The sequence below is a fragment of the Lepidochelys kempii genome, chromosome 2, assembly GCF_965140265.1.
Source record: "Lepidochelys kempii isolate rLepKem1 chromosome 2, rLepKem1.hap2, whole genome shotgun sequence".
NCBI lineage: Eukaryota > Metazoa > Chordata > Testudines > Cheloniidae > Lepidochelys > Lepidochelys kempii.
This window is the reverse complement of record NC_133257.1, coordinates 258,235,668-258,258,650: the sequence shown is the minus strand read 5'-3', so window position 1 is coordinate 258,258,650 and position 22,983 is coordinate 258,235,668. Positions and strand designations below refer to the sequence as shown.

Below are 22,983 nucleotides of genomic sequence, written 5' to 3'. Positions count from 1 at the left end.
TTACTTTCTTCCTTTCAATGGGAGGTATTGGGCAGTGCAGGAGAAAAGGTAGAGAGGTGGCAGAAAAGCAAGTGATACATTTAGTGAAACACGAGGTGGCCATGCTGGGACATGCTAACTAATATTATTTAGCTCTTGAGTGCTTCACCCATAGAGTTCAAATCACTTTACAACGTGGGCAGGAATTAGAGCAGGACAAAATTTCTGATTTTTTTTTCAATCAAAAAATTGATTTTGACCAAAATACCACTCAATCATTTACAAAAATACTCTGGTTATTAATACTATTAAGTATTATTATCTCAATTTTAAAGATCGGGAAATTGAGACACAGATGACAAAATGACTGGCCTTAGGTCATACAGCAGGTCAGTGGCACAGAATGCAGGTCTTTTGACTCCCAGTCCACAGTCCTATCTTTTCTCTCACACTCTAAGCTGCCTATCGCTGTAGCAGGCAGTTGATCTTTACAGGGCTAAGATTAAAATCATTCTCATATGTCCCATGTATTCCTGTAGCACAAACGTTTTCAGACACCCCCACCACACACATACACCAAGCTCTCTGTATTTGGTGTAAGATCCAAGGCCTGAACCAGAGGCTGTGAACCAGTCACGCCAGGTATTAAAGCAAATGCTTACAAGTTCACTGTCCTGTACATGATCTTGGCAAAGTTGTTGCTAGTGTGCTAGGCACTAGATATTTATGTAAATATATTCCAGCAAGTACAGCTACATCCCATTCGAGTACAAGATAAGATGGCTTGACAACATAATGAATCGGGATGTTTTGTCCAAGATATTAGGAACACGGGGAAGTAATGAACAGAAGTCACAAAATACATCATAAGGCGGTGTATTGGTTGGGTATTTTAGCTGTTTTTCTTAGCCTATAAATGTCAGTCTTCTTTACCTTAATTCTCTGCATGGCCTAAGAGATGGCAGAAAGTCCTGCTGCCAACTGAGCCATTCCTTGCTACTAGAAACTCGTGCCAGTGTACCTGTAACTACGGAGCCAGGGAGCGACTATGTCTAGGTGGCAATAAGCCTGGCCAGATGACTGTGTCACTGAGCCGTACCTGTCGTCTTTCTCTATGAGTAACACTGAGGTCTTCTGCATTATCTACTAATACCAGGGAAGTTCCAAGAACAAAAGCACCGAGCGGCCTAAACAGCGCTATGGAGACAATGACATTCCAGCCTCCAGCACTTAACCACACTGGGTAGTACTATCAAGGTCTGCGGAACCAGCTATTTGCACAGAGCTGGGAAAGCACACGGAAAGGACACATACACACACAAAAGCAACTGACAACACCAGTTCACCCCGCTAATCCGGTAAGTGACAAGCTGTCCTCTGCATCACAAGGCTTTCCCCCTTCCTCAAGATCTGGCTTCTGGCACCTAAGAATTCAGTCAGTCAGTGAAGGTAGAGAGGACAGCTAACACTTACTTTAGCTGTTTATAATAATGATCAATATTATAAATAGGTATAAAAAAAAGTACAGCTCCAGTTATATTCCTATAGCCCCATCTATATAAAGTATTTATATTGCAGCGTCTGAGCACTTCACAGTGTACTTAGTCTGTGAGGTAGGGCAGTGCTATTATCCCCATTTTACAGACAGAGGACTGAGGCACAAAGAGACATTGGTCAAGTCCACGCTGCAGTCAGGGGGTGTGTAACTAGATCAAAGCTAGCTCAGGTAACAAACAGCATAGCTGTGGCAGCTGTTTAAGAGTCCTGGGCAGGGCGGTATTCATGAGACCGGACAGGGCTGTATTCATGAGACTAGCCTTTGCTGCTGCTGTTACAACTACTGGCACCCACGTTAGCTAGATCAAAGCCAGCTCAGGTATGTCAATGGGAGCTGCAATCACATCCCTGATGGCAGTGTAGGCATAAGTTGCCTGAAGTCACACAGGAAAATCTGTGGCAGAGCAAAGACTGGAAACTAGGTGTCCCATGTCCTAAGCACCCTAGTCACTCAACCCTCCTTCATCTGGTGTGTCACTGGTCACCTTAGACATAAAATCTAATCTGCCACGTCTACATTAGAGTTTTAAAAGACACCTTTTACCCTGGTACAGACAAGCTCTAAGTGTTTGTACAGCACCTAACAGAATGGGGCCCTGAACTTGGATGGAGCCTCTAGGCTCTATTTTAATATACAATAATTATTATTATTAACAATAATAATAAACATGTAAATAAAAGTGACAGGAAATACCACCAAATTCTCTTAATTTCTGACCCCTCTCCTCCTAGGGATTGCTATTGGTGTTTCCCCAGAGCCTAGATAACAAATGCCTTCTGATATTTCAATTGCTACCTTCGGAATGCCTTAAAAGGAAAAATAAAATCAAGCCACCGTGGCAACCACAAGCACGTCACCAACTTTTCATTTTTTTGTTGGCCTCTTCCTTAAAAATGCTAATTAAAGAGAGGGCTGAAACCTCCTGTTGAAGCAAATGCATCCGAGGAAGTGAGCTGTAGCTCACGAAAGTTTATGCTCAAATAAATTGGTTAGTCTCTAAGGTGCCACAAGTACTCCTTTTCTTTTTGCGAATACAGACTAACATGGCTGCTACTCTGAAACCAAAGCAAATCTAGCCGCAGCCCATAGCAGGTCGGAAAGGAAACGATCAGCAAGGACTGTGAAGTCTCCTCCACTCCAGCTCCTTCGGACCAGTGAGGGGTAAATGGATCAACTGCTTCTAACTGCTTCTAACTAGAACTTGTCCAGCTAAAGAACACACACACACCCTGTGAGGTTAGCCAAACTCTGCTTTGCTTCCCTTTCCCCCTGCTTTTCACTGTGAAATTGGGAAAAGCAGCCACGCTCACTGTTTTAGATTAGAAGAAATGTTGGGAAATGGAAAAAGTGCTTCCAAAGGAGGTGAATCATGATCTTATGCAGAGTTCCCTAAAGAGCAGACTGCTTTCGTAATAAAAACACATATTCTCACCACACCACGCAGTTAAGCCTGAAATGGAAACAGCTTAGAAAGAATAGATCATGCAGATCCTGGCGGGCTACACTGAGCACTCTCAGCTCCCATTTAGAGAGGTCTCACTCAGAGCTGGGAGACAAATCGGGCTGGGGCGCATGTCCAAAGTGGAGCGGAAGCTGGGAGGTGCAATGTCTAATGAAGAGTGGAAAGGTCTGGTCGTTGCATTAGACCATAGACTAATGCGTTCCTCTACAGCAGCTGAGTGCAGTTTACTATGGACAGGTACAGAAATACAGATAACTGTACTAAGAAGCATGAAGCAAATAGCGCAGTGAGCACGATTTAGTCTTACTCTAAGTCAGAGATGGGTCCAAGATCAAAGCTCGAAGGAAGAATGGTCCAGTGTTAGTGTACTGGCCCAGGAGTCAGACCTAGATTCAGTTCCACGCTCTAGCACTGGACTTCCGATGAGACCTGCGGCAAATCACTGAGGGTGAGATTCACAAAGGTATTTAGGCACCTAAGTCCCCTTGATTTCAATGGGAGTAAGGTGCCTAAGTGAATCTCATCATTACCCTGTCTGTAATTCAATTCTCCATCTGTAAAATAGGAATAATAGCACTTCCCTGTCTCCCAGGATATTGGGGGATAAACCCATTAAAGATTGTGAGGTGCTCAGATACTACAGTAATAAGCTTTAAATGGACTTAAGGTAGATCTGGGTTGAGTTTCAAACACCCTGAAGTTTAAGAACGTTCAGAAGTGAGGGTTTGGTTCAGCCAACAGGGGCTCCCCATTTTGCAAATTTTCCAATTGCTCCCTCCCCCACAAATTTAGGCATATTCAAAGGTGTTGGACCAACCCGTTCTAACAGTGCCATGTGCAAAATTCTGAACCACCCTTCGGTTCAGATTTCAAGCCAGCCACCACCACCACCACCACAAAGTTTGGCATTGTTCGGAAGTAGGGTGTTTCGTCTGATCCTATATGTACTGCTATTTTTTAAAGCCACTATTCATAAAAGTGACCAGTGATCTGGATTGCATTTTACAGAGAGTCCCAGCATCTGAACATCTGGACCCTTTAAAGGCATCAGAAGTTGGGCACCCAAAATCATGAGTCTTTTGACAATCTTGGCCTAAAACCTTCAATAATTTAGGCCACAGTAGGGAGTGCCTCTTGCTTCACACCCCATTGTGGCAAACAAGATTAATGGGTATGGTGCTGCCGACTCTTTGGTGTTAAAATTTCAGACAGACAAGAGGCAGGACCATCACCGTTAAAGCCCCAGAACTCTGGAATTCTCTTCCCCTTACTGTACACTGTTGTGCTGGCCTGGGAGACCAGCATTCTATTGCCAGCTGTGCCACTGCCCTGCTGTGGGACCTAGGACAGGTTACTCTGCCTCAGTTTCCCATTCTATCAAATGGTGATAATGACACTGACCCATGTTTGGAAAGCACTTGAAATGTCCAGACGAAAAACTCTCTGTAAAAGCTCTGTTATTGCTCTGCCCAAAGTTCCAGTCTGATTTCTGTGCCTTTTCCCTTGTGGTAGTTTCCCTATTAGTTGGTGGGTGGCTCCTTCATGTACTATAGGATAGGGAGCAGGGCATATTGTTCTCCTCTCTTTCCATTCACTAGTTCAGGAGTTCACTGGGCACTGCTGCATTCGACTGGTACAGTTCTAGTTACACTTTGTAAATCCGAGACGTGATGGGTTCACTTCTAAACCTCTAACCCCAAACAAACTGACCTCGGTCTTCCAACACAGACAAGGGGGCTCCTCAACTACTTCATTCACTTACACTTTGCTTGGATTTGTTCTACCCTTACCCCTGTTTTTAGCAACAAAATGTTATAATCCAGACATCTGGACCATGTCCCTAAACCACAATAGGACATGACTAATCCTTGGCATTAGAAATTATCTGCATGGATCCCCAGCATGTCTAGTTGCCAGGCTCTTCAACAATTTAGTTTTTTTCATCTCTCCCTGTTCATCTCATCCCTTTCCCTCCACATGGGAAGGCACAATGTGTGGTTAGCTCAGAAGCCCATGGTAAGACGATGTCTACTGGAAGTGTCCTGCTTGGAGAAAGGCAGATAGTGGGTTAGCCTCTCTGTACTATCCTGGTATTTTAGAATTATGCAGCACAAAGCACTAAGATCTGGGCTTGGAAAATTGTTCCCAACACCTCCAACCCCATAGACTACACCCACTAGGTCAGGGTGCAAGACTGTCATGTATCCATACCTCTCCCAAAGCTTTGCAGTTTAAAGGAAGGCACAATCTGACGTGTATGGGCCAGTGACAGCTAGTGGCTAGAGCACCAGACTGGGACCAAGGAGGCCTGGGTTCTATTCCCACCTTTGCCACTGGATTCTGAGGTGAACTTGGGCAAGTCACTTCATTGTCACGTGCCTCACTTTCCCCATCTGTAAAATGGGGATAACAGACCAACCTCCTTTGTAACATGCTTTGAGATCTATTGTTGAAAAGCACTATGTAAGAAGTACAGTAGAACCTCAGAGTTACGAACACCTAGGGAATGGAGGTTGTTCGTAACTCTGAACAAAACATTATGGTTGTTCTTTCAAAAGTTTGCAGCTGAACACTAGCATTTAGTTTCAAAGCTGTATTAAATCACTTTCCCTTTATTTTTTCAGTAGTTTAAGTTTAACACAGTACTGTACTGTATTTGCTTTTTTTGAGGGGGGGAGAGCTCTGCTACTGCCTGACTCTGTACTTCCGGTTCCAAATGGGGTATGGGGTTACTGCTCAGTTTGTAACTCTGAGGTTCTACTGCAGAGGTTATTGTTATTATAAGTGTGTATCATCTGTTGTACTGAATTATAACAATGGCAATCCACAAATAATCGCTTTTTAAAATCATATAAAACTCATTCTCTCTCCCCCTTGCTTTGTTTTAACCTTCCTTCCCCTTCTGGCTTTACCCCATTTTTTTCCCCTATAACAGATCACCGTGCATCTTTCTCCACATTATTTTCTATTACTCTTTCCTCTTTTCCTTCTCTCACTCTCCTTCCCTATGTTACACGAACACAGGAGTCACCAGACTGGATCAGACCAGTGGTCCAGCATCACGCCTGGCAGTAGCCAATATTAGCTGCTTCAGAGGATGAAACCATTTAGCAGTAGTTAAAAGGGAAACCTGTCCCCAGGGAAAGTTTCTTCTAAATCCCCAATTTGTTAGAGGTTGGGGGTTAAACCCAGAAGCAAGAAAGGTCTGTATCAGGGGTGTGCAAACTACGGCCCGCGGGCCAGATCCAGCCCATCAGGGCTTTAGATCTGACCCACGGGATTACCCTCCGTGGTGCCGCAGGCCTCGCGCCGCTCTCAGAAGAGGCCAGCACCACGTCCCTGGGGCCCCGGTGGGGGGGGCAGAGGGCTCCGTGCATTGATTGCCCTTGCCTCCAGGCACCGCCCCACATGGGAGCTTCAGGGGAGGCACCTGGAGGTGTGGCAAGAGCAGCGCGTGGAGCCCTGTGCCTGCCCACCCCCAGGGGCTGCGCAGGGATGTGGTTCCGGCCACTTCCCGGAGCAGCGCGGCATGGGCCCAGGGCAGGCAGGCAGGCAGCCTGCCCTGGCCCTGGTGCATGCCTCTGCCACCCCGGAGGCGCTTTAGGTAAGTGGCGCCGGGTCGGAGCCCGAACCCCTCCTGCATCCTGCGCCCCAACTCCCTGCCTGCACCCCACACCCCTCCTGCACCCCAACCCCCTGCTGCACCCCACATCCCCATACACCCCCAGTCCCTTGCCCCACCCCACATCCTCCAACCCCCCTGCTGCACCCCAACTCCCTGCCCTGAGCCCCCTGCTGCACCCCACACCCCTCCTGCACCCCCAACCCCCTTCCCTGAGCCCCCTCATTCAACCCGCAGCCTTCCTCTGCCCCAATCCCTTGCCCATTCCTGCACACCACACCCGCCCTACACCGCACTCCCTCCTACACCCGAACCCTCTGCCCTGGCCCTGCATACAAATTCCCCACCCAGATGTGGCCCTCGGCCCAAAAAGTTTGCCCACCCCTGGTCTGTATCCTTTCCAAAATATCTTTTTTAATTTTATGTTCCCTATCCCTTGCCTCCTTATGTTTCTTCTTCTCTCAAAATGTCTTTACCTTACTTCTCCTATAAACCAATGCGGTAGTGCAACCTAGTGGATAAAAGCACTGAATTAGGTCTCAAGAGACCTGGGTTCAATTCCCAGCTCTGCTGCTTGTGGATGACCTTGGGCAAGCCACTTCCCATTCACATGCCTCAGTTTCCTCATCTGAAAAATAGGGATAATGAGCTCTATAGCTGGAAAGGATAAGAGCTATTTATAGCTTATCATCCCATCAGCACAGCATTTGAAATTCAAAATTTAGTGCTGCACCAAGATACATATTCACATAGAAACATGTAAAAAAGCCAGCACATTTCACGTGGTTTGATGGGAAAACCAGCAATCTATGAACATTTGGTCTCCAGAAAATTTCTCCCTGTGAAAGGCTCTGGAACAAAAATCTGAGTATTTTAAAGATTAAATTTTGTGTTGCGCACATGAAAATGCACATGGACTTACTGGCACACATGACTTCCCATTTTTGCACAATCTTAATAGTCATTATATCAGGCAGGTTCTGGAATTAAGCTAATGTCAGCTATGGAATGAGTTTAGCTAATGTCAGAGGAACTGGGATGAAAGGTGTCAAGAGAGCTCTGTGGAATGGGTGTGTGTGGGGGGAGGGGTGTACAAACGTTATAGCATCCTTTCCTGTCATGTTTCTTCCACCAACAAAGCACTCCTGCCTTGCGAAAGACACAGAAAAAGGTGAAAGTTTTTCACTCAAACTGTTGGTTTTAAATGGAACAATGTGTTGCTGACTAAATAAAATTAGTTAAAAAATGTTTACTTTCCATGGAAAATCTGACTTAAAAAACAACAAACACACACTCGAAAACGGAAACATTTATATCTGGATGTGCTGCTATAGAGCGCCTTGTGCAGTTCAGTTGCCGGATGTCCCCATTCTCCGCTCTAGGTCAGGTTCCCTTGCTAGATGACGACCGTGGACTGTTTCTCACGATGCACCACAGTCTCCCTTTCGGTGAGAGAAGCCAGTGCATTATGGGAGATGTAGTCTGGCCAGTAAAAAGAAAAGGAGTACTTGTGGCACCTTAGAGACTAACCAATTTGAGCATAAGCTTTCGTGAGCTACAGCTCACTTCATCGGATGCATACTGTGGAAAGTGTAGAAGATCTTTTTATATACACACAAAGCATGAAAAAATACCTCCTCCCACCCCACTCTCCTGCTGGTAATAGCTTATCTAAAGTGATCACTCTCCTTACAATGTGTATGATAATCAAGGTGGGCCATTTCCAGCACAAATCCAGGGTTTAACAAGAACGTCTGGGGGTGGAGGGGTAGGAAAAAAACAAGGGGAAATAGGTTACCTTGCATAATGATTTAGCCACTCCCAGTCTCTATTCAAGCCTAAGTTAATTGTATCCAATTTGCAAATGAATTCCAATTCAACAGTTTCTCTCTGGAGTCTGGATTTGAAGTTTTTTTGTTGTAATATAGCAACTTTCATGTCTGTAATCGCGTGACCAGAGAGATTGAAGTGTTCTCCAACTGGTTTATGAATGTTATAATTCTTGACATCTGATTTGTGTCCATTTATTCTTTTACGTAGAGACTGTCCAGTTTGACTAATGTACATGGCAGAGGGGCATTGCTGGCACATGATGGCATTTGGGGACAATGTATACCTTCAGATCAGCGGCACTGCTATGGGTACCCGCATGGCCCCACAGTATGCCAACATTTTTATGGCTGACTTAGAACAACGCTTCCTCAGCTCTCGTCCCCTAACGCCCCTACTCTACTTGCGCTATATTGATGACATCCTTATCATCTGGACCCATGGAAAAGAAGCCCTTGAGGAATTCCACCATGATTTCAACAATTTCCATCCCACCGTCAACCTCAGCCTGGTCCAGTCCACACAAGAGATCCACTTCCTGGACACTACAGTGCTAATAAACGACGGTCACATAAACAACAGCCTATACTGGAAACCTACTGACCGCTATTCCTACCTACATGCCTCCAGCTTTCACCCTGACCACACCACACGATCCATCATCTATAGCCAAGCTCTGCGATACAACAGCATTTGCTCCAACCCCTCAGACAGAGACAAACACCTACAAGATCTCTGTCAAGCATTCTTACAACTACAATACCCACCTGCGGAAGTGAAGAAACAGATTGATAGAGCCAGAAGAGTTCCCAGAAGTCACCTACTACAGGACAGGCCTAACAAAGATAATAACAGAACGCCACTAGCCGTCACCTTCAGCCCCCAACTAAAACCCCTCCAACGCATTATTAAGGATCTACAACCTATCCTGAAGGATGACCCAACTCTCACAAATCTTGGGAGACAGGCCAGTTCTTGCCTACAGACAGCCCCCCATCCTGAAGCAAATACTCACCAGCAACCACACACCACATAACAGAACCACTAACCCAGGAACCTATCCTTGCAACAAAGCCCGTTACCAACTGTGCCCACATATCTATTCAGGGGACACCATCACAGGGCCTAATAACATCAGCCATACTATCAGAGGCTCGTTCACCTGCACATCCACCAATGTGATATATGCCATCATGTGCCAGCAATGCCCCTCTGCCCTGTACATTGGTCAAACTGGACAGTCTCTACATAAAATAAATGGACACAAATCAGATGTCAAGAATTATAACATTGATAAACCAGTCGGAGAACATTTCAATCTCTCTGGTCACGCGATTACAGACATGAAAGTTGCTATATTACAACAAAAAAACTTCAAATCCAGACTCCAGAGAGAAACTGTTGAATTGGAATTCATTTGCAAATTGGATACAATTAATTTAGGCTTGAATAGAGACTGGGAGTGGCTAAGTCATTATGCAAGGTAACCTATTTCCCTTTGTTTTTTCCTACCCTCCACCCCCAGACGTTCTTGTTAAACCCTGGATTTGTGCTGGAAATGGCCCACCTTGATTATCATACACATTGTAAGGAGAGTGATCACTTTAGATAAGCTATTACCAGCAGGAGAGTGGGGTGGGAGGAGGTATTTTTTCATGCTTTGTGTGTATATAAAAAGATCTTCTACACTTTCCACAGTATGCATCCGATGAAGTGAGCTGTAGCTCACGAAAGCTTATGCTCAAATAAATGGGTTAGTCTCTAAGGTGCCACAAGTCCTCCTTTTCTTTTTGCGAATACAGACTGACACGGCTGCCACTCTGAAATCTGGCCAGTAAGCCTCGCTCATAGAGGAAAACAGAGACCTGAGGCACCAGAACTACAATGCCCATAAGGCCCTGCAGCAGCACACCCAAATCGAAATATTTTGGTTTTCGGCCAAAATGTTTGTTTTCAAATTTTTGCACCCTGCCCATCAGAATTTATCCACATGGCTTGCCATTCTGTGCTTCACAAACTAAGTTTTGCCGGTACAGAAACCTGACGTGTTCCAACTAGTCCAGTAACTGAAGCAATAATTCAGGGCTCCAACGCCCTTCATCTTGTGGGGCTGGGCTCAGTTGGTGTGAAGTTCTCAGCCAGAGGAGTGTGAAGAGAAGGGAGTGCTGACCATCTGACCACTCAGAAGCACAAGGTTCTAAGTGGCCATACCACTTAGCACATGTCTCTGGTCTGTCATCATGACAGCTAAAAATCACATGGGACACAATTGGTGGGCTGGTCCAAATGATTCCAGGAAGCTTTTCCAAGAATTAGTGCAATACTCAAAGAAAGAAAACACGGATCCTGCCATAATAAGGTTTCAGGAAAGAGGGCAGATATCAGAGAATGATACAGTATAAACCAGGGGTGGGCAAACTACGGCCCGGGGGCAACATCTGGCCCTTTGGATGTTTTAATCTAGCCCTCAAGCTCCCGCTGGAGAGCGGGGGCTGGGGTTTGCCCGGCTCCACGTGGCTCCTGGAAGCAGCGGCATGTCCCACTCTGGCTCCTAGGCATAGGGGCAGCCAGGGGGCTCAGCAAGCTGCCCCTGCCCCAAGCACCACCCACTCAGCTCCCATTAGCTAGAAACTGCAGTCAATAGGAACTGCAGGGCTGGTGCCTGTAGACGGGGCAGTGTGCAGAGCCCCCTGGCTGCCCCTATGCGTAGGAGCCAGAGAGGAGACATGCCGCTGCTTCCGGGAGCTGCTTGAGGTAAGCGCCGCCTGGAGTCTGCGCCCCTGACCCCCTCCTTTGCCCCAACCCCCTGCCCTAGCCCTGATCCCCCTCCTGCCCTCTGAGCCCCTTGGTCCCAATCCAGAGCACCCTCCTGCACCCCCAAACCCTCATCCTCAGCCCCATCCCAGAGTCCTCACCCCCCCCACACACCCCAACCCTCCTGCCCCTTCCCACACCCTGAACTCCTAATTTCTGGCCCAGCCCCAGAGCCCTAATCCCTCCCGCACCCCAACTCCCAATTTCATGAGCATTCATGGCCCACCATACAATTTCCATACCCAGATGTGGCCCTTGGGCCAAAAATTTTGCCCACACCTGATATAAGCAGACTGCGTTATAAATTAAGGTAGGGGGTGTGTGTGCATATATACAAGCACACGTGAAAGATTCTCGCTCTGTTGTATAACTTCTGTTTTTCAGTATTCACCCACCAACTACTGGTATTCTCCTTGCTTTCAACTGGGCGAATACTACTATACACTTTTCAGAGTAACAGCCATGTTAGTCTGTATTCGCAAAAAGAAAAGGAGTACTTGTGGCACCTTGGAGACTAACCAATTTATTTGAGCATGAGCTTTCGTGAGCTATAGTTCACTTCATCGGATGCATACTGTGGAAACTGCAGCAGACATTATATACACACAGAGATCATGGAACAATACCTCCTCCCCCCCACTGTCCTGCTGGTAATAGCTTATCTAAAGTGATCATCAAGTTGGGCCATTTCCAGCACAAATCCAGGTTTTCTCACCCCCCCCACCCACATACACACACAAACTCACTCTCCTGCTGGCAATAGCTCATCCAAACTGACCACTCTCCAAGTTTAAATCCAAGTTTAACCAGAACGTCTTGGGGGTGGGGGGTAGGAAAAAACAAGGGGAAATAGGCTACCTTGCATAATGTAATGACTTCACAGACAAGAGGTCGCTATCTTAAACAAAAAAACTTCAAATCAGACTCCAGCGAGAAACTGCTGAATTGGAATTCATTTGCAAATTGGATACTATTAATTTAGGCTTAAATAGAGACTGGGAGTGGCTAAGTCATTATGCAAGGTAGCCTATTTCCCCTTGTTTTTTCCTACCCCCACCCCAAGACGTTCTGGTTAAACTTGGATTTAAACTTGGAGAGTGGTCAGTTTGGATGAGCTACTGCCAGCAGGAGAGTGAGTTTGTGTGTGTGTGTGTGTGTCCCCGGGAGGAAAAAAAAAGGGGGGGGGTGAGAGAGCCTGGATTTGTGCTGGACATGGCCCACCTTGATTATCATGCACACTGTAGGGAGAGTGGTCACTTTGGATGAGCTATTACCAGCAGGAGAGTGAGTTTGTGTGTGTGGTTTTTGGAGGGGGATGAGGGGGTGAGAGAACCTGGATTTGTGCAGGAAATGGCCCACCTTGATTATCATGCACATTGTGAAGAGAGTTGTCACTTTGGATGGGTTATTACCAGCAGGAGAGTGAGTTTGTGTGTGGTGGGGTGGAGGGTGAGAAAACCTGGATTTGTGCTGGAAATGGCCCAACTTGATGATCACTTTAGATAAGCTATTACCAGCAGGACAGTGGGGTGGGAGGAGGTATTGTTTCATGATCTCTGTGTGTATATAATGTCTGCTGCAGTTTCCACGGTATGCATCCGATGAAGTGAGCTGTAGCTCACGAAAGCTCATGCTCAAATAAATTGGTTAGTCTCTAAGGTGCCACAAGTACTCCTTTTCTTTTTACTATACACTTGTATACACTGTGTATGTCCACAGCCTCAAAGACAGCTGAGAATTTTCTGCCTTTGTAGAAGAAATACGTTACTTAAGAAAAATCCTCTGAATCTAGGCTCACGTCCCAGCATGGTTTGCTATGCTCTCCACCCATCATCGTGCGTAAAATGTTCAACTCCAAGCCATCCTGACCTGTGCTGGATCTTCTGATTCTATTGCAGCTGTAGGGACCCAACTCTGAGTTTCCCGGTCACTTTTGTAAACATCTTGGACTCTTCAATACAAGCTGAACAACTTCAGTGATTCACTTGGACAGCTCTTACACCCAGGCTGCACTTTATAGATATACGCAGATGCACATGTGTATGTCTGTTTCAAACTCTAGAGGGACTACTGGAAAGGATTTTTCTCTAATGAATTCACAAACATTTGTATAGGTACCAACGTCATGAAAACACGCATGAAAATTGTAAATGATGATTTTTTCTCTCCTTACTTGATAGCCACTCAATCAGCATGAAATTAATTACAACCTACTGCCTGGTCACAGCACTAGAAGAAATGGACAACCGTGTGGATTTGCTGAAGTATTTCTTCCATGGCTGTCCATTTCTTTTGACTTCTAGTTATTTAGACAATTGTATAAACTGAGTGCAAAAAAATTTCCTCTCTTGTCCATACTGCAGTTTGAGAAATCTCTGCTGTATATTCTGCATACAGAACAAATAGCATTAGATCTACCTTAGAATTAGGAGCCTAAACTTAGATACCTACATCCATCTTCAGGCACCCATATAAAAATGGCCTTTTCTTCTAAAAGGGTGCTGAATATCTGTCACTCCTGTGCTTTTATTTCAGCCCTTAAAAAAATATCTGAGGTAGAACATGTCTATGACACATGGCACAGCTAGCTGATATCCTAAACTCAACTTACTTGACTGGTTCATCTTTTCAGAATTACAGCATCGTAACCTGGTAAGCAACCGTTTTATTCAACACAATATTAACAAAGGGATGGAAGATTGGTCTTGTGGTTAATGCGTTTGGCTAGGACGCATGTGATCTAGGCCCAATTTCTAGCTATGCCACAGTATGTGCGCGAGACCTTGGGAGAAAAAGATTACTTAATCTCTGTGCCTTAGTTTCCACTTCTGTAAAATGGGGCTAACATTCCTTTCTCCTACTCTTAGTCGGTCCTGCCTGTTTACTCTGAGAGCTCCTTGAGGCAGGCAATGACTCCTACCATGTGTCTGTATAGCACTGGCTCACTCCACACTCTCATATCACAAATAAGAGAATCTTGTGGGGCAGGGACCATCTCTTGGCTCTTTATTTGTACAGTGCCTAGCACAATAGGGTCCTGGTCCATGACTTGGGCTCCTAAGCTCTACAGTAATACAAATATTATTAATAAGTAAAATTAATCAATATATGCCTGCCCTGAAAGTCCACGGGAGCTTTAGAATTAGGCCTCATATTTACCTTCTTTTTGAAACAGAATTGCAATAACCCTGCCCAATTTTAACAAGACAGAGTATCCTATCACCTAAGAGCTGCAGACTGAATTCAGCTGCGCTCAACTTCTCAGTGAAGAGTTATTGTTTTAAACAGCACACAGTTTTATGATGTACCAGGTACTTAGATCACTGGTTTAACATCTAATGCATTCGTTGATTGTTGGCACCTAGGTAAAGTGATTTGATTTTCAGAGGTGCTGAGCACCCACTACTACCATTAACTGTATGTGCAGGTACTCAGCACCTCTGAGAATCAGGCCCATAGCTCTTACCTTCCTGTTCTGGTGGGAGTTGCCAGTTATTGCATTAGACGGCACAAATTCTGAAGCAGGGAGCCTGTTTTCTCTTTAACTGTCCATAGAGAGCTATGCCTTCCTATGGCACCTGAATGAATATCACATTTCTCCATGCAGTGACTGAAGCAAGGCCCAGATTTCTATGTGGAACTCCAGAACTCTGACTGAGCCAGCCATGCAGATGGGATTCCGGAGGTAGCTCACCTGTTTGTTGGAGTGAATGCTGGTTTTGTTCCTGTTGCTGTCCAGCAGTCCCCCGCATTTGCCCAATGCGGCCAGATCCTTCATAATAGAGTTAAGCGCTTCCTCTTCATCTGCAAAAGAAGAGGATGAGTGTAGCATGAGGAGGAACTTCTACCCTGAAGCACCGTTGTGTACACGGTGGAGCAGAGGATAGAAATGCAAAGCATTCACAGCACAGATGCTCTTTTTCAAGCTGAGTATTGTACAGCACAGGCTTCTCCCCTTAGCTCCCCAGCATGGAGGAGGATTCCCTTCTCCCTGTTTTTCATAGGGTGTTCCCACTTAACTCTGTGCAGAGGGCAAACTGCCTCAAAATATTAGCCTTTCGAGCCTGATCCAAAGCTCACTGAGTTCAGTGGGAGTCTCTGTCGGCATCAGTGGTTTGGACCAGACTCTTACTCCCCATCACACACACATGCATGTGTCCTAATTTCTTTTCAGAGATGTTTTAAGGCAGGATTCTTTAGGGTCCACGACTGGTGGCTGGAGGGGAGCTAGAGTCACTGGGCAACCAGAGTTCTATCCAGGTAGCCTGGAAGCGAAAGTCCACGGAATCCACTGAGGACGGGGGAAATAAACTGCTTGTCTGGGGCAGATGGAGGGGAGGGGATTTTGGTGGCTCCAAGCCCTGTTTAGTCTGAAACCACCCTTATCCTTTTTTAAGTGCTTAAACCTATTATCATATCCTCTGAATCCGGCTACAGGTTCTTCCACTGGCAAAATTCCAGCTATTAAAACCAGAGAGACTGGATGAAGGTAGGTTCTTGGAAAGTTCTTTAGAATAAGCAAGTGCCTCCAACAAACCTCCAAACTCCCCCAACAAGAGTCAAACACTGCAAGCAAGAAAGAAATTGTACTAAGAAACCCACTCAACTGTGAAGGTGTGAAAGGTCCAGCACGCAGCACCCTAACGCTATGAGAAAATACTGAGACATTATCTGCAGTGCTGAGAAGAAAGAGGCAAGAAATGGGCACACAGAAAACAGCGTGAAATCATGTAGTTGCTGGTCCAAACACTACTAAGACCCTGGGAATCTTTTCATTGAATCCAGTGGGATTTGGGGACTAAGCTCAAAACCAGCACTGGCTCCTCTCCCAAACACTGTGTGGGGCTGGATTTTATGATGAGCAATCCTGCAACAGGAAGGGTCTGGAGGGATTCTTCTAAACATGCAGTATGTCCTAACCTCTGCGGCGGCCATGCCTCCTCAGCAGAGCAGTCAAAAATGGGAAGGAAAAATTCCATGATTTTCATTCTGTAGGTTTAGAAAAGAAATACCTATTCAGATTATATTAAAAATTCATTTTTAACCCCCTACACACCCTTCTTCTGTGTTGCCATTGAAAAAGGGAAGTGGGGTGGTTGGAGAAATTACTGGGGGGGGGGCACGAGTGAAAACTGAAATTTTCAAAATAAAATTTCAAGTCACTGAAAAATTGTTCTTTTCTAAACCTTTAGAATGAAAAGGACTTTTCATGATTTTTATTTTTTTACAACAAAAAAGGATGACTAGTTTTCCAGATTCATTAAAAAAATAAACAGAAAATTTTGAAAAAAAAAATACCAGGTATTTTTCACAAAAACCCTCCCATTTCTTAAAAACAAGCAAACAAAAAAATCACCTTTTCCCCCACCAACAAAAACAAGAAGTTTCATTCAACATATTTCAACCAGCCCTACTACAAACCTGCTAATGTGCACTGTGGGCAATAATAACAACCACCACCACAGACAAACAGGGCTTAAATGTGGAATGGTGGAGTCCAATTTTTGCTAGTGTGATGGTGGCTGCCCTTTTGGCTGACACATCAGGGACTGAACCAGAGTCCTCCAGACCTAGAAACACGAACTAAAGAGCCACGGCTCTCTAGCTGAGGGCTCTAACTGACACATATTCTCTGTGAATGGAGCACAGAGTTGAACCATGTAATACACCCTCCCCAGCGGGTTACCCTAGGAGAACACAAAATGCACTACGAACCTTCCACCAGTGGAGACAGCGCTGTAAATGCATCTGCAGTTCCAAGAGAAGACCTGTCTCTTCCTAAGCTCCAAAGGACATTTGTTCATATCACAGAACCATGCAAGTGTCAGCACTATCAACCGCGTCTGCTCCGAAGAGGCCTGTAAGACGTTGCTGCAGATCAGGATTGACGCACGTTGGCAAGGCTGTTTTAGGGAAGCTTGCCACAGCGCAAAATACACCAACAAACAGGAACAGCCTAACATTTAAGAAGTTCTGAAATGACTCATACAGCAGCCAGCAAGTCAAAAAGCAACGCTGTGCTGCTCCCACGTGCAAGCCATTTCCTTATTGCTCTTCCTCCTGTGAGGAACAAGTGGATTTTGGAACAAAAATCTAGAATGCTTCTTGCAACACAGAGGTGAAGAGCGAAGTAGTGTGGTGAGCTGATGAGGAGCAGACCAAGTGCACCATCGACTGTGGGGTTTACTCAGAGCGAGTACACTTCAACAGTCTGCAAGGAGTCTGGGCCACAATCATCTGAAAGACTCTCATCGAACTCAATGGGTTTTGGATCAGGCTGGTGTAGTTCCTCTAAGAAGGAAGTGCCTACTCCAGACACTCAGGGGCCAATCCAGCAAAGCATTTAAGCACGTGCTTAACGCTACCTTTGACTTCAATGGAACGACAATAATTTTACAGCAGCTGAGGATCTGCCCCCATAGGACCCACACCTGCTTAAGTGCTGAGGATGAGGGCCATATTTAGCACTAATTAAAATCTGAAAATTCGCCACCCAAAAGGCACCAAGTCTTTAGAAAAACCTGGGTGCAGGCACCTGCGTGGATCCACCTCTCCGTCTATAACCACAGCAGCAATTTATCTAACCCTTTACTCCTTGGGCAGACCACTTTCTGTATGTGACTGTGCACAAATGGAACTAGCAGGGAATTGAGAGAGACTTTGTGGTTGTTTTTCTGCCAAGAGTGATTATTTTCTTCCCTCTCCCACCGCAAACCAATTGCAGTTTCCTAAATCAGAGTAAGCCTGGAATTAATGCACTACACAAAAGGCTAGTTTCTGTTTTCAGTTACACCAGGGTAAACCCAGAACTCCAATGAAGTTCATGGAATAACACCAGTGTAAAACCAATCAGAGAAAGGCCAGTCCAGTGCTTAAGGTGTTAGCCTAGGACAGGGATCGGCAACCTTTGGCACGCGGCCCATCAGGGAAATCCACTGATGGGCCGGGACGGTTTGTTTACCTGCAGAGTCTGCAGATTCGGCCGATAGCAGCTCCCACTGGCCGCGGTTTGCCGTCCCAGGCCAATGGCTGCGTGGGCTGAGGGATGTGTTGACCGCCGCTTCCCGCAGCCCCCATTAGCCTGATCAGGATCAGGGCTTCAGTTTTGTTCCCAAATGAGTAGTTACCACAATCCCAGTCAGGGTTTAGACTCTCAGACTTTAAGGTCAAAAAGGACCATCCTGATCATCTAGTCTGACCTCCTGCACAGTGCCGGCTACAGTACCTCTCTCACCCACTCCTGTAACAGACCCCTAACCTCTGGCAGAGTTACTGAAGTCCTCAAATCATGGTTTAAAGACTTCAAGTTACAGAGAATCCACCATTAAAGTGGTTTGAAAAAAAAATGAGGGGTTATAGTATAATCTGGGTCAGCATCATTGGTAAGGCAGTGCTGAAAGTGCACCCCTCAACTACCTGCCTCGAGTTCTAATTTTAAATTTGAAACCCCCTCCCTCCGTGCACACTGTAAGCACTGACCCCAGTGGTCTTCAGGGACGGTAAACCAAAAAAAGCTTGCAAGGCAACTAACTGGAAGGAAGCTGGAGCTGACCAACCATGCAAAATGCAAAGAGGCTGAGAAACAACTGAACATCTGTAGCGTTCACTGGCAACCTGGACACTTGCACTGGTTTCCCCTGACCCCAAATAGGTTTCTGGACACAAGCCATGGAATTTAATTTGGAATGCCAGCAAATCCAGACACAAGTTAAACAAACTAACAACAAAACAGAACTCTGCTGGCTGGAGGGTAATGGACAATACCAAGCCAATTAGAGCCATCAACACGACATTTAGGATGATACAGTTGTGGTGCACGAAAGATGAGATGAGGTCATAAAAGGAAGACGGCTACCCATAATGAAGAGGAGAGATGAAATCCCTGAAGTTCTCCACTTTATTGGCTAAAATCCTAGTGACAACAGCAAAGCTTGGGGGAAGTGAGGGTTTCCTTGGCACATGTCGCGATTTTGCTCGGGGTAATGGAGTCATGGATAACTCATATCTTGAGCCCCCTCCCATTAATACATAAAAAATGGCTTCACTATGCTGCCTTTCCACTAAACTGATGGCTGATTTGCAAGCCAGATTGGATCACGTCAGTGGTTTGATTACACTTGGATCAGACCCCGCTCCCAAAATGAGCAGCAATATGGTCACATACTCCAAATACTTCCTTTTACATTAAACCTAAAAAAAATCCAGAGCAGCACGAGGGCAGGTCACTTCTGCTGCTGTTCCTGCTTGAAGTGTCACTGCGCTGTCCTGACCCACCGTGACCACAGGGGTGAGTGGTGACTGCCTACTGTTTCACAGTCCAGCCCTACACAGCTCCAGAGGCAATTCTGCACAAGTCTCCCCATCTCCTGACAGGCTCTGCATGGAACCGTATCTTTCTGCAACCCCAGAAAAGGGACAGCAGAAGTTCCAGCAGCCCTAGACTCTACAGCACAACCACACAGAGAGCTAATCATTAGTCTACCAGACCGAGCCCCACATGGCTCACAGCAACAGAGCATTCCTCAAATGGAACGTTCCTCCAGCAGCATTGTCCAGTGGTTAGAGCAGGAATCAGGAGATCCTGGTTCTGCTGCTGACTCTGCCAATGCCTTGCTTTGTGATGTTGGTCAAGTCACTTATGCTAAAAGCCTCTGATAGTTTTGGGTGTCCAACTTGAATCAGCTGATTTTCAGAAGTGCCCGGCCCCCCGAAGTTCTGACTGACATCAACATGCAAAGCAGGCGTTAAGCAATCTAACAAGTCCGGGCCTAGTGGTCTCAAGTTGGGCTCCTGGAAAAGGAGACACCAAAATTAGTAGACACTTGAAACATTTAGGCCTTAAACTCTCTATAACTTGATGTCTCCATCTATTGAAGAGGTAAATAATACCCATCTTGGAAAGCACTTTGAGATTCTTAAATGAAAAGCCATAAACAATTGCAAAGTATTAGCAGCTGCATTAAGCACGATACAAAAGCATGATACAAATCTCACTATTGCTACAAGATGAGCCAGCGAAGCCCTATAAAGATGACTTTCTTTTTGTTATGAGTGTGAAAAGCCCTCTTCCTCCACTCAAACCTGAAACATTTGCATTTCAGGAACCCCTTTCTAAACTCTGCAGATGAAAATAGACGTAAATTACTTCCTCGAAAAGCCTGTGCATTTCTCAGCATCAAGAGTAGCTTCAGAGGTTAAAACATAGATAGACGTCGACTCTCGATCACCCAGCTTAATAGCAAACACTCCAAGCATCAGGATTTCAGCTGCAACCAGCACAGATGCAGCATTTACATCACCGGTTGCAAAACTGTCCTTTCACAGACCTGTTTACAAAGTTCTTGCGTAGGGTTGACATTGCCCAGACTAACTCTCAGGCCTGTCCTAATTGCAGCTCCTGGGATCTCTGAGCAGACTGAAGGGCGGGGAACTTTGTTTCATGGAAATGAGCAGCCAGCTCAGCTAGTTCTATCAAGAGTCAAACAAGGAGTGGAACCTATTGGATAATCAAAACCAAATGCTACTCCCAAGAGTCTTCTGCTAAAGATGAGTCATCCTTTGCTGTTCTTTACTTGGCTGCGTTAAAAACAAAAATTTTGGGGTGTACGCTGGTGAGCCCTCCATGGGCAGAAAACCCAATGGAAGCAACGGAAAGCCCATGCACGCAGGGGACTTGCAAGATCAAGTTCTTTGCTCGTACGCTGCAGGCTTACGAACAAGCAGCAAAGACTTCATGGCAAACATACCTCCCTGTTCCATCACAGATCCAGAGCAAAACAACTGCAAGTTACACACTGCAAAGGAAGTACTAGGAGGTACCCAGATGCTCTCAAAGCTGGCTTTCCCTTCACAGCTGGTGAAAGGAATCAGTCCCCTAAATCCCCTTACACCTCCACTCCTTTTGTTCTCTGCACCAGTTAATTCAGCATTGGTGAAATGTACTAGGATGAATTCCCGGAGGAGCTAAGTCCACTACTTATCCACAGAACATGTGTAACATAGGCTTCCCTGCTCACACAGGATCAGGGACCAGAGAAGGTGGTTATGACAGCAACAACAACACAGGAAAAGAAAAAAAAAGGTATTTAGGCTCCTAACTTCCACTTATTTCAATGGACTTCAGAAGCCTAAATACCCTTGTGGATCTGTGCCTAAGTATGTTTTGTTTTGTATTATCTGTTGCCTTTGTCTCCAGTTCCTCCTTCCCACACCACCCTGCCCCTTTCATATCACATTCATCATCAACTCCTTTTAAGCATTTCTGCTGAATTTAGTTGACTGTCCCCGTGCCCTGTTCCTTTTTATTACTGAATCGCTAACACACATTGGAGACTTTTAAAAACACATCAGGGACGGGGGGGGGGGGTTCCCATTTGAAATTGCCACGGTCTGATATAATTTCAAAGGAAATGGGCCTGATTTTCAAAAGCGCTCAGAGCCTGCAACACTAAATGAACTCACTGGGCCTGATCCAAACTCCTATTAAAGGCAATGAGGAAAAAGGAAAGGACACCCACTAACTTCAGTGGACTTTGCATCAGACTCACTATGTGCTACAGATGCACAGTATCTCTGACTATCAGGCATCTTTCTACATACCTTTTTCTACCAAATCTATTGTCTTTTTTCCTACAAGAATTGTTGGGTGGGTGGGTGGGTGGGTAAGGGGGCAGTTTTGTATTCTTAAAGAAAGCAAACCTCCCTATCCATATCAGCAAGATCTCAAATGAATCCTGCGAGGTGCTGGGCACCCACAGCCTCTGCTGATTACCACTGGGAGTTTAGGATACTCAGCACGCTGCAGGACCAGGTAGAAAGTGAAATCCATTTAAAGCCATTGCTGCAATTTGATGTCTCTCTCCCTGCATCAGGTTCACACTTCAAAGGCCTGCTATACCACTTTAGTTCTACAGCTAGTGCAACAGATAGAGGGACTAGGAGATTTTAAATTTCAATCCTGATGTGATAAGTAAGCTTCTGCATGAGAAAAATGACAGCAGAAATTGAGAGTTTGAAGGTCACAACAGACCACCCAAAATGATCCAGCTGTGAAGAGACACAGAAAATGAAGACAAGACAAAGGAATAACTTAGTAGGGTTCAGATGGGCTAGAGTCTAGACAGTTCTGTTATTGTTGGCTTCACTAATAGGTCATTACGAAGCACAGCTAATGGTAGATCCGTGGATCTGCTTCCATCAACATGCAAGCATTGATGTGGCTTGAACAGCTGCATTTAGTAAGGACAGAAAGGAAGCAAAAGTAAAATAGGATCTTGTGAAGAGTTATATGCAATGCAGACTATGATCTCATCAGCTCTCACTAGCTAAACAGGATGGGACAAAGATCTAGGAAAAACCCAGGGTGCTGCAGAAGAGAAGAATATCAGCTGCTGAGTCATTACTGAACCACAGACTCATACTTTAACACTAGAAGGGACCATCATGTTCATCTAGTCTGACCCCCCTGCACATTGCAGGCCACAGAACCTCACCCACCCCGTCTGTAATAGGCCCATAACCTTTGGCTGAGTTACTGAAATCCTCAGATCATGATTCAAAAACTTCAAGTTACAGAGAATCCACCATTTACACTAGTTTAAACCTGCCAGTGACCCGTGTCCCACGCTGCAGAGGAAGGCAAAAAAAACCCCCAGGGTCTGCCAATTTAACCTAGGGGAAATTTTTTTCTCAACCCCAACTATGGCAACCCCTAAGGAA

The 22,983-nt window shown here is 45.6% G+C and overlaps 1 protein-coding gene across 9 annotated transcripts in view; it reads right to left on the bottom strand.

Moving 5' to 3' along the window:
- LOC140907834 (mitogen-activated protein kinase kinase kinase 3-like) overlaps positions 1-22,983 on the bottom strand; it is a 122,043-nt gene that overhangs the window by 53,297 nt on the left and 45,763 nt on the right. For 6 of the 9 annotated variants that reach the window (XM_073334711.1, XM_073334714.1, XM_073334720.1 and 3 more), the window contains one exon: positions 14,960-15,069. In XM_073334711.1, coding sequence (XP_073190812.1) covers positions 14,960-15,069 — 110 coding nt within the window. Of the gene's footprint in view, positions 1-14,959; positions 15,070-16,185; positions 16,255-16,980; positions 17,137-22,983 lie in introns of all 9 variants that reach the window. The other 3 variants (XM_073334715.1, XM_073334717.1, XM_073334716.1) reach the window with 3 other exon arrangements.